At 47.5% G+C, this 12,088-nt stretch overlaps 1 protein-coding gene across 1 annotated transcript in view; it reads right to left on the bottom strand.

Annotated features, from left to right (window-relative positions):
• MERTK (MER proto-oncogene, tyrosine kinase) overlaps positions 1-12,088 on the bottom strand; it is a 106,294-nt gene that overhangs the window by 76,087 nt on the left and 18,119 nt on the right. The window contains exon 2 of the mRNA XM_058534606.1: positions 3,759-4,179. Coding sequence (XP_058390589.1) covers positions 3,759-4,179 — 421 coding nt within the window. The remainder of the gene's footprint in view (positions 1-3,758; positions 4,180-12,088) is intronic.

Genomic DNA, 12,088 nt, shown 5'->3' with positions numbered 1-12,088 from the left:
AACAAACAAATAAATAAATAAAAGAAATGCCGCACCATTTAAAAAAAAAAAAACTCTGTCAGGGACACTCGCACGCATGATGCCAAATCTCTTGTCACTCTTCCAGAGTATGTGGCATTCATACTTCAATGCCTGTGAGTTCCTCCCATCATTCCCACCCCCATCCCCCCCCCCCCCCAGTTTCAATAAACTGGAGTTTGACGGCAAGACATGGTTTGCTCCTGAGCGGCAGGAGTGTCCTTCCCTTGGTCCTGATGCTGGATCCTCTCCCCTAAATCGATACTTCAAGGCCAAACTTAAAATCTGAAGGAAACACTCCTTACCACGTTAGCACTACCTTCGCCCTTGTGCACCTGACATTTGATTCCCCCTTCCCCTCCATTCTGCTCACAAGTACAAGCAGGACGGGGAGGGACCAGGTCCGCCCTCCTTGTCCCAATGTCCAGTGGTTCATTCAGTTAGTTGTTCATCCAACAAATAACGAATGGCCTGCAAACACTTTCACAAGCAAGCCTAGCTGTTTTTGCAACTGGGGGGCAGTTGCCTAAGTTGCAATTTGGAAAAAATGTCTACTCCTTTTGTCTAAAATGTTGTCACCAGTGAATGTGGAAGCTTGCCTTGGTGTGAATTACTTTATCACATTCCTCTCTTCCTTCGGGAGGGAGGGGAGAGAGCAATACGACAGCATGACGCCACTGTGCGAAAGAGGAGGTCAGAAGCAGCGGGAGGAATGACAGAGAAGAAAGCTCTGGTGCATTAAATATGCACGCCTCCTAACTAGACCTTCAACTAGGACCAGTCCTGTTTTAGGATCAAAGGCCAGATGCCTCACCCACCCTTGTTTTCAGAATGAGGAGTTGGGGAGTTTAAGTGTAGGGTGGGCAGGAAGCAAGTTTGTGCGATATGGAAGAGAAAATGTGCAACCAACGTCAGGCTAAGAAAGTTAAATATAGCTTCCATAATCCCGCAGTCTCTAGCAACTCACAATTGCTGCGTATTTAAGGGATGAGTGCAGGTACAAACCGTGGAGTCCTCAATCTGGAGACCTCACCATTTTCAAAACTCATGTGAGAATTTCTATAAGATGTTATAATAACATCTTATAGAAAAATGGTCCCATGACCTAACTCAAAATACCATGTGTATCTTTCTATAGTTCCTCTAACCCCTGCCAATATACAGATAGCTATACTTTGTGTTGTCTTCCCTTCATGTGATTTTATTAGCAAATTCTCTTGAATAAACGTGGTCCGTACATGTATTGTTATTAATGGCAGCTCCAGCAAAGTTGCAGGCTAACAAATTCTTGATAAAATTGCATACATTGAATGGCTAGAACCAGTTTTTAACCCTTTACTATTCCTGGGAACTAGAGTGGATTTCCTTGAGGCCTGGGAGATGTGAGAAGACAGGACACGACAGGTATGCAGGTCAGGTTCCCTGTTTAAGGATGACTAGCTCAAATCTAGTGACCCTGGGCAAGTCACCCTACTCATAGGGACCTCAGGGTCCTCATCTAAAAGATACCAAGTTTTGGATCTCCAACAACCTTCTCTCTTGCCAATAAATAACACAAATATTTATAATCTTGATTAAGTGACTATAATTTACTTCATGGAATCACGTTACAGCTACTGCGCCACCTGAACGTGACTTTATTAAGTTGAAGAACATTATAACAATGTCCTTGGTATTGCCCCAAAGGTCACCCAATTCAGCTGAGCGTCCGTTATTTGTAAGAATTCTGATCACTAAATTTTCTTTAAGGCTCAGTTTGAAGGTCAAATAAGACTCTTCTCTTTCAGAATGAGTTTACGTATAATAAGCTGAATGCATGCAAAAGTCTAAATTTTTTTCTAAAGTTCTCAAAATACTATCCAGGTCATCTTCTGAACTCTAAAGACATAAGTCCGAAATAAGACACTGTCTACTGTAAGTTTAAAAACTCTCCAATTTAAGTCCTGTGAACATCTGAGGGACCCTTAGAGCACACCTGGAGTAGTCATGTGGTCCAAACTCATCTCTTTGGCAAAGCGGCCAGGGAAGATGCAGCAGCTCACCCATGGTCTCCCTGCTAGCCAGTGGCAGGACCCCACTCAGGACTGCTAGCCCAGAGAGCCAGCGGACCCGTGCTCCCCTCCTAAATGACACCTAATGAGACCAATGCACTAGCTTTCTGTTTCTTTAAGCCTTTAAACTGCTCCTTATTCATTATTAAATGGTGATTTTGCTTCTCCCATCAGAAGTTGTGTCTATAAATGGTAAAACTTCTGCATTTTGTAGTTGATTCAGAAAAAAATAGAGTCAAATCTCCTGAGTGGTCTCAGCCACTAGAAAGGCAGCCTGAGAGACCCAGCCAGAGTTTAATCGATCAATGGAAAACACGGAAGGGGTGTTCTTTGCCTTCACTCTCTGACCAAGCCTATAACTCAGAAAAAAATGCAAACAAAGGGGGCATCTTATGGAAGTGTTGACACACTAAACTGTAACTGGATTCATTTGGCCTGTGGTAACTCCGAGGTGGTTTTCTGGAAAGGAAACATAAAATGATTCACCAAAAGACATGACACTGTCTGGGACTGCCCCATGGATCAGGTCAGAGAAAGTGAAAACACACCAGATCAAAGAGGGCTCCACAGCGGAGTGGGGGCATCCCAGACAAAAGGCTCTCGCCTCAACTCTGACCTCATTTTGAGCTTTTAACAACCACAGGTCCACCTAACTCTAAAACTGTACATGCAAGGAGGTCCTGACGATAAAATAAACAAAAAACACACAAACTTTCCTGGCTGAGAGGAAAGAGTAGAGAACAACAAAGGGGTGGTGAGAAGAGAAGCAGCAGTCTCACTGTCTCCAGTATTCTGAGGTATGATGACTCAGTCCTAGGGACAATGAATTATTCTAGACATATGTCCTGGCGTGGCTTATCCTTGTCGCTCCCCTAACTCATTCGGCATGTCCCCGCCAAAACAAAGTGCAATACTGACCCACGTGGCTAAGGTTTGTCTAGTTTCCCCAAACTTTAGACTCTCTACTATTTTCCTACCCCAGTATACATGAGGGCCACATCAGCGCCATGATCTGGGGAGTGTTGGGGAGAGGTGGAAAGGAGGCGGGCAGGGCACGTGAGAGAGATGGGAGGGCTGCACTGTTTTAAAAGCTCCATGCCCACCAGGTGATTTCGATGTCTCCTCATACCTGGTGAGAAACACTGATCCCACTCACTGGGAAAGCTCTGGAGTCAAGCAGGACTTGACATGACTTGTAGGTCAGGTGGGAAAGTGGTACCCCAGAACCCAGAGCATCTGATAACCAACAGTTTCCGTGGGGCCAAGATCAATTTAAAAGAGGTCAACAATACAGACTGTCAGCTATTAATCTACACTCTAAATGGACCAGTGGAGCTGCTAACAGAGAAAACCAAAGGATGTTTTTTTTTTTTAATTATTTTTAAATTTTTATTTATTTACTTTTTTCCCCGAAAGCCCCAGTAGATGGTTGTATGTCATAGCTGCACATCCTTCTAGTTGCTGCATGTGGGACGTGGCCCCAGGATGGCCGGAGAAGCGGTGCGTCAATGCGCGCCCGGGATCCGAACCCCGGCCGCCAGCAGCGGAGCACGCACACTTCACCACTAAGCCACGGGGCTGGCTCAAAGGATGTCTTTTATTTAGAAGGTCTTTACTTTTGAATCAAGGTCTTTACTTTTGACCAATAGCATAACAACATTAAAAAGGAAAGGAAGAAAGAACACGTACCTGAAGGAAGCGATTATTGTTGTCACTTCCTCATCTGCATAAAACTGAGTAATTGCATGATGTGCCCCAACCAATTCCTTCCCATCTTTCCACCAAGAAATAACTTCGGTGTACTGGTACACATTAGGTATACTGATTGAGCAATTGAACTTGACATCTTTATGTTCAGAAAGGATTATGTGGCCAACTGTGTGATTAAATGCAAGAGGCGGTAGGAGCCTTGACCTGGCAGAGGTCACCCTGGGAAGGGCTGCATTTCCTGTATGCGGTCTTCCAGGCTGGGTTGGTGAAAACGTCAAGGCAGGCTGGTACCCACTGGCGTGAGGAAAGGAGGACGGCGTGTGGTCAGCTTGCAGGCTTCCTGGGAAAGGTCCTGGGAATGGCAGGTTGGGCTTGGTTTCCTCCCTCACCTCAGCGATAGCTGCAAAACAGAACGTCTGACTTTTAGTCTTTTAAATAATGGAGTTTTCCCAGTAGGTACTCAACTTATTAGGCCACAAAGAGAGAGAAATGGGGCATCCTCAGTGTCCTCAGAAAACACAAGCAGAATTTATTTAATACACATGTCTGGATGTATCTTCTCATTCACAAGTCCATTCATTTGTTCATTTACCTCCTTCTAAAGAATGCTTAAGAAATATAATTCCTCCTCATCAAAAAATATTTTTCCTTTTTTTTATTGAGATATAGTTGACATATAACACATTAATCTCAGGTGTGCAACACAATGATTCGATATTTGTATATATTGTGAAATGATCACCACAATAAGTCTAGTTAACATCCATCACCATGCATAGTTACAAATTTTTTTTCTTATGACAAGAACTTTTAACATCTACTCTCTTAGGAACTTTCTAATATATAATACAGTATTATTAACTATAGTCACTATGCTATACATCACATTCCCAGGACTTTTTTTTTTTATAACTGGAAGTTTGTACCTTTTGACGACCTTCATCCTTTTTTAAAAATTTTGATTCATTCCAAGTCCTTCAAACCCAACTCAACAGCATGGCGGGAAGGTGATGGCAGCTGAGATCACTTTTCTCATCGTCTGCTTAGTCACAGACTATGCCAAAAATTTGGCCAACAGTCTTGCAAAGGCTGCTACTCATCACAAAGACACAAGTTTACAGTTCTTGTGCCTCAACATGACCCATCCCTAGAAATGGGGGGAAAAAGTCATCATACGCTTATGTCACCAGCTATAGAATGACTTGGGACTTCCAGGAAAATGCTTGCCTGCTGGAATGGACCTGAAAATGTTTTGATTTCATCTGGCCCACCAGAATTTCTAAAAATATAGGCTCACAATAGTTGCACTTTCAGTTTTTTTAATGGCATTTTTGGAGCATACATTCTATACTGGTTGTTATCTATTCAAACACATTGACCGCAAGTGGGTGAGACAGGCAGGTGGGAAGAACACAGGCCTGGTACTTTGTGGCTTAGTGACTAGGGGCACACAAAGGTGCCCCATCCCTGCTCGAGGACTGTGCCTCCTGCCACGCTCACAATGTCACACCCTCCTGGGCTCCTGAGTGTGTGTGTGTAGGGAGTAGGGTAGTCTCTACTTAGGACTGTGCCAGATTTAGCAAATAAGAACGCAGGATACCCAGTTAAACCTGAATTTCAGATAAACAATAAGCCATTTTTAGTATAAGTATCCAGCTAAGTACTTATTTGGCTAATGGAGGTACAAGCAAGAGACGTGGGGGTAGAAGGGAGGACCTGGGAATTTATTCCCCTGGCTCCCTCCCTGCCAAGTCACTCTGGACTGCACATCTCCCTCAACTGAAGGTCACGGCTCCTGTCAGGGAGTCCTCTCCATACAACTGTCTCTCCCATGCCAGGGCGACTCTCATGGCTGCTGCCAGGTTGGAGGACAAGAGATTTCACTTTAAGAAACCAGGGGAGGTTCACTGCTTGTCCTTAGCCTGAGGTCTCAGTGGGCGTGAGTACAGGGGCCATCTGCATGCTTTGGGGAAGGGCTTTGTGGGTCAGCCATGGGCTGGTCTTGAGTCCAGTCATCCAGATGTGTGCTGCGACGGGAGCGTTCATCTATTCCAGGGACAAGAGGTCAGGGTGACTCTACAGAGAGGAGCCCCTTCCTCTCCTGTGGCCCCCACGCCAGGCAAACTTTGTGCACAAGTGTGGGCCTGTGTTCTTAGTAGCGGGAGGCGAAACTCAGTACCTGGGTCCCATCCAGCTCCCCTCTTCCTCTGATTTGGGGACACTTTCTTCACTTATGAATGCTCTGACTGTTTCTCTTATCCCTGCAGACTCTCCTCAAGAAGACTCTTTTTCTATAGGCTTCAAAGCACTTACACTTCACCTTTGTCTCAGATCGGCAAACTCATCTGTGGTCCTTCCTATTCATTGAGTTCCATGGAACTGGGGAGTCAAGGGTTTTGTCCAAATGACTATTTTTTTCCTTTAAATATTCATCCCTTTCATAGAAGGCAAAAAGCGGAGTGAGAAAAGCAAATAATACTTTCTTTGGTTTGTTTAATTTACTTAAAAACATTTAACATTTCTAATTATAAGGGTAACACAAGTCTGTTGTGAAAAATTCAAATATTTATAGAAGCATAGAAAGTATAAAATGGAAACCTGTTTTGGAACCCCAACCCTGCAGGCTAACCTCTGATTACAGTTTGAGAGATAACCTTCAGTTTTCTGTGAGGCGAGGTGCTAACTGAACAAACTAATGGCAAGGCCACCCGCTCAGATGATATCACAGACGTCGGGGAGCAGCCAAACCCACCCCGTAATCACTATGCATGGTTTAAAAGATAGCTAATCCCCACAATTTGATTTGCCAGAAGTTGGTAGAACGATTTAAATGCCAACAGATATTTATATAGCACCTCCTGGGTCTAAGATTTTGCTGTGACCGTCTAATGGGATAAAGAAAGGCACCTGCCCCAGAAGAGCAGCAGAGGGTCCCAGGAGCTAAAGGGGAGACGGGACACAGCTAATGGGGGTGGGGGGAGGCTGTCCCAATAGTGTCAGGGAGGCCTTCACTGATTCCCCCCATCCCTGCCCCCCTAGACTATTAGCCCTCTCAGATTAGGCGCTGGGGCACTCCCCTTTTGTAACAGCTCCTGTGATTACTCATTCGGTTCTTTCTCTCCTGCTGGACTGACTGGAAGCCCCATGAGGCCTCGCACCCACACGATAGCTACTTCATAGGAGGTGCTCAAAATAGGTTTGTTGAATGAATGAATAAAGGCATGAACTGGAGGAGGAATGCGGAGGATGGACGAGGTTTCAAGGGGCAGGGGTGGTGGGAAACTGGAGAGAAAGAAGAGGCCCTAACAGTTTGGGAACATCAATTTAGCTGTAGGGTGGCCCTCCTGTGCTAGGCCAAAAAGAGGAGAAAAACTGGAGTTAGGCTGAGCGGGAGAGCCCTGAATCTGGCTGAGGCGGCAGAGATTCCTGGAAGGTTTCTGAGCAGGGGAGGGAGAAGATCAGAGGCGAGCTTGACCAGGGCACTGACAGCTGGCTGAGTGGGAGGAAGAGGAGCAGGAAGGAGGAAGCCAGGGAGTGGGAAACCCGCCAGGAAGAAATTGAAGACCTAACTATGGGAGTGCCCAGGAAGTAGGAAGGATGCCGGAGACAGAAGAGGGTTGGACCACAACAGCATTCTCAGTCTCGCCATCAGTTCACAAAAGAAAGGTCAGCCTGACACCAAATATCTAGGAAGGACGTAATCTCAGAAGGCAGGATAGTTCTCAGGAGTCATTTGGCAGCTTTATACTGGCTGTTGCTTCAAGAATACAGTCTCTGAGGCTACTTCAGATTTACTTCCCACACAAGGAAAATGGGGACGGTCACAATGGTGCCTGTAGGGTTGCCCTTAGGAACAAAAGAGTCATTACTATGTCTGGCTCATAGCACTCAATAAATGTCAGCTATTATTAGTTTGATTATTTTCTCTTTTTATTGTGAATCAGTAAAAACCTGCCATGGCCCCACACTTGAGAACTGTTGATTTACAGGGTTGGTACTGAGGGCTGACCAACCACACATGCTTGGTGAAGTTGGTGAGGTTCACACTGCACAACTTTTGGGGAGGGGGTGTGGCCATTCACATAGCTGTCTGTGTAAATGGTACTCTAGAGCTGTCCCATGCATAACCTCACCAGCCATACGTGGGGGCCCTGAATGATTACGGATAATGTGAAAAAGGCAAAATGAAAACCATTCCAAGGTTTTGGACTTGGGTCAGGACAATGATGAATTAGATATTATAATTTAAGCTGCTAATTTTGTACTATTTCGACTTCTTCGATTGTAAAATGCCCCTCTCCCTGTTTTTCTTCACAGAAGTGGAACACGTCAAAATTATTTTGGGGGGAGTAGTGGTAGGAGGATGAGATCAGAACAAAAATTTTAAGACTTTTAAATTTCGTTAACATGTTCCTGTTAACTCATCTTCAAGATGACAAAAGCCAATGTGGTGGGCCTGTTTGATGATCACCATTTTAGAGACAATGTTTAGTCAGTGTGGGAGATGTATTAAAAACCCCAAATCAGAGACTTAACGAGAACGTGGTCCTTTCTACACATTACACATGGAAAAGTAGACAGACTCTGGCTGTAACTTGGGTGGAATTCACAAGAAATCTCCACCTTCCTCTTCCCCCTCCCACCTTCTTTCAAGGTCCTTTCTTGGCGTGGACCGGACAGCAGCTGCAGTGGGAATTTAACCTTACAAGCAAATGCTGTTAAGCCACCTTGGACAAATGGCCTCCCACTCAGGTCCAAGAGTAACTGTCCAGATGTTCCAGCAGCTGCATCTGCCAACCCCAGGGAGCCACACCCATCCAGTCCTGGAGCTGCTGATGGAGCCACCCTGCCACCGGCCATGTGTTTCCAATCACCACTCAGCCCTCGACCAAATTCCAATGTCAGCTTCTTAAAGACAGGGATTGGGTCTCCATCATCTACCTCCAGTGCCCGGCACAGGGACAGGCCCCTGGGACGTGAGTAGCAAATGTTTATTCACCCAACAAATAAATGGGTGTCCATTGTTCCACACGGGTTTACCTTGTTTTTCTGAACAAATTTGTCTCCCTGGCTTCCTGGAAGGCTGGAGATGGCATCCCCTGAACCCAGCATGATGCATGGCATGGAGCTGATATGCAGTGAACATCTACGGAATAAATGGGTGTGATGTGGGCAGAGTGAGCAGGGAAGAGAGGTGGTCCAGGCAGGGACACTGCTGTGACTGAGAGTGGGACTGAGGTGGGACTGTTGGCACGCCTCTGAAGCAGTACCACTTCCACTGACTACACACAGCACAGGTGGTCAGACATTTAGGGACCTTAGTCTTTTAGACTCAAAATTGGTCAATTGGGGGTTGCTACTATAGAGGCTTTTTCTGTGTGATCAACTAGTGCCTCTTACCCTTAATCCGTGAATATTGCTGAGTGCTTGCTGAGCGTGCCTGATGACAGGTGGGTGGGTGGGCAGTGCTGCTCGGTGATTGGCCAGCAGCTCTGCAGTTAGAAAGCCGAGGCCCACCCGGTCCCTCGCTGCCAGAGACATGACCTCAGGAAAGCTCTCCGCTCCCCTGTAAGGAGAGAGTACCTCGGCAGTAGGAGATGACTAGATATACTGGTCTGCCAGCGCACTCCACTGATATTGGTTGATGTTGTTATTGACTTGCATGTGAACCTGGGCCTGTTGGCCACCTGAAGGAGGAATTTCTGGGCCTTGTGGGAATGAGCGCCAGAACCAATCAGGGAGGTCTGTCTTAGACAATGCACAGCAACACTGGAGCAACATAACTGCCAGCCACGAATGAGAGAAAAAACATACTGCTGGCTGTGATGGCCAAAGGGCTCTGGGCTCTGCGGACCCTCTCTAGGGCTGGCCTCTACAATCCTTTCCCAACATGAGCTCCTTTAGATGTCCCTGAAGCCTCAGGATCACAGCCCCAGGTGATAAAGGAAGCTGCAGTTGCAGAAACTTCAGGTCCCAGGACAGGAGTTGAAGTGGCAGCACCAAGCAGCCTCCCTGGCCTGGAGTTCCCCCAGGCTGTGGGAAGAGAGCTGGGCAGGGCAGTCACCGTGCAGGCTGGCGAGCCCTGTTTAATTCAACCCTGCCCTTGGGTGTTAGTGCCATCAGCCTGTTTTACAATCCCGGGTATCGAGGAAGGGAGAGGAGAAGTGCCTTGGCCACAGTGGTCGAATAAACGCAGGACTCAGTTGCCAGCCACTGGGACCCACTGCCTCTGCTCTTTCCACTCTTTCTCAACCAACAAAATGGACAGAGGCATCACCCCGGTTCTCTGAAGTCCAACCTCAAAACCAGGAGGCCCAGAGGAGGCTACAAGAGTGAAGATTTATCCTTGAGCTCCTAGGGGTTCTTAGCCTCCCACCCGCGGAGCATACGCGGGGCAGGGGAGCTGCGAGCGGCCAGGAGGATGCCTTTTGCCTAGGCGCTAAGGCTTCCTCTCTGTCTCCGCGGCTTTGCTATCAAGCAGGCCCCCGCGGTGGGAGGAGAAAGGCCCCCTTCTGGGGTGGGTTTGCGGTTTACAGAAGGGCTTTTGGCATCTGGACTCCTCTTTGTGCCCACGCCGCTGTCCCCCACCGCTGCTGCGCTCCATGTCCCCCCCAGGAGAAAGGGCTGTACCTGGACCGGTGTCCCCCAATTCTGGACAATATTTGAATCAGTGTCCCCCAATTCCAGCCAATATTTGAATCACGTCCCTGGGCAGCTTCCCTATCACCTAGGTTAAGGACTCCTCCCCCAACTCCTGCTGCCAGCTGAGGCCAAACCCAGAACAAACATTCTACGTATCATTGTTTCACTTGAAGCAAACTCAAAGGATTCCTGATTGATAACGAGTAGCCCCAATAAGAAAGAGAGAAAATTTTTAACACCTTCAACCTGAAATCACTTGACCTGATGGCTCCCAAACTGTAAATAGTAAACATTTACTTCGCTGGAGTGAATGCACTCCACCCCTTGGAGAAAGTTAAATAGCAAAAAAGGCCATTCATGGGATGAAAGTGATTGGAGGGCCGTCCCATCCGCACCAAGTGTAGCGAAGCCCTGCAAGGGGAAACGGGCCAGCTGACCCCGAGAGAACCGGCTGGGCAGGGGCTTTACTGGAAAGGAAGGGGAGTCAACAGCCTGGCGTCTTGTGCCTGGAGGGGTCACAGCTGCGGTGTGACAGCAGAAAAGCGGGAGTGCCAGTGAAAACCCACTGAGATGCCTGCACAGTTGGCAGATTGTGCTGGCGGGTCAGATTTTCCACAGTGGGCATAGGGCGGCCAGATAAAAAACAGGATACCCCAGTTACACTTGAATTTCAGATAAACAACAAATATGCTGGTTATACTTAGTCAAATAAATATAACTTAGTACCATTTAGCCCAAACCAGCTGGAGCCAGAGCACCGGGGAGTTCACTGCTGCCCTCCCCAGAGGCCGGCCTCCTGGGGCAGAGAGCAGGGTGAAGATGCGTCTGCAGGGCCAAACAGGCACCCCAGCCCACAGAGCAAGCTCTTCAGCCTCTGAGCCCTCGCCTGGACGGAGTGAAGGGGCTCAGCCCTCTGAGCAAAAACGATGATAATCAGGGTGACCTCCCCACTTCCCCTGGCCCCCATACATTCTTTTTGGCTCAGGAAAAAAAAAAGTAGAAGCAGAGCTCCACAAGTGCCCTTCCCCTCGACTTTGTGCACACACTTTGGCAGTAGGTAGTCCCTCATGACCCCCTTCAGCTGTACCCACTTTTTGACTTGGGCATTTGACTTTTTCTTGGGAGAAGTGTTTCACAAAAGAAGCTTCCCAAACAGACTGCAACCCCCAAGTCCCTTCTCAGTGGGCACCCACGCAACCAAAAAGAGAGCTCCAGAATCTGGCTGTGACTCTTCGCCATCATTTTCCAACTCTCCACCATACTCTCAAACCTAGCAGAACGTCGGAATCTCCAGGGAAGGTTTTAAAGCTCTGATGCCCAGGTTTCACCCAGAGCTTGAGTTTACTGACCTCAGGTGCAGCTTGGCCATCGGGATTTTAAAAAACTTTTTCTAGTGATTCTACTGTGCAGTCAGGGTCAGACCCTCTATTCTAGTGCATGGATCCGGTGGCCTAAATCACCTTGGGGGAGGGGGTGCTGCTGAGGGTCCAGCCCAAGAATCGCCACGCAGAAGGCCCAGGTTCAAATGCATGTGGCCTGGGGACGTGGTAAGAATAGGAACTCTGGAGTCAGGGGGGCAAGGGTTAGCCCCAGCACAGCCACTCAGAGGCCAGATGAACTTGTGCAAGTCACTTGTCCATCTCAGACTCAGCCTCCTCATCTGTAAA

The sequence above is a fragment of the Diceros bicornis genome, chromosome 40 (genome assembly GCF_020826845.1).
Source record: "Diceros bicornis minor isolate mBicDic1 chromosome 40, mDicBic1.mat.cur, whole genome shotgun sequence".
NCBI lineage: Eukaryota > Metazoa > Chordata > Mammalia > Perissodactyla > Rhinocerotidae > Diceros > Diceros bicornis.
Note: the sequence above shows the minus strand (reverse complement) of the source record. Positions and strands in the feature narration are given on the sequence as shown.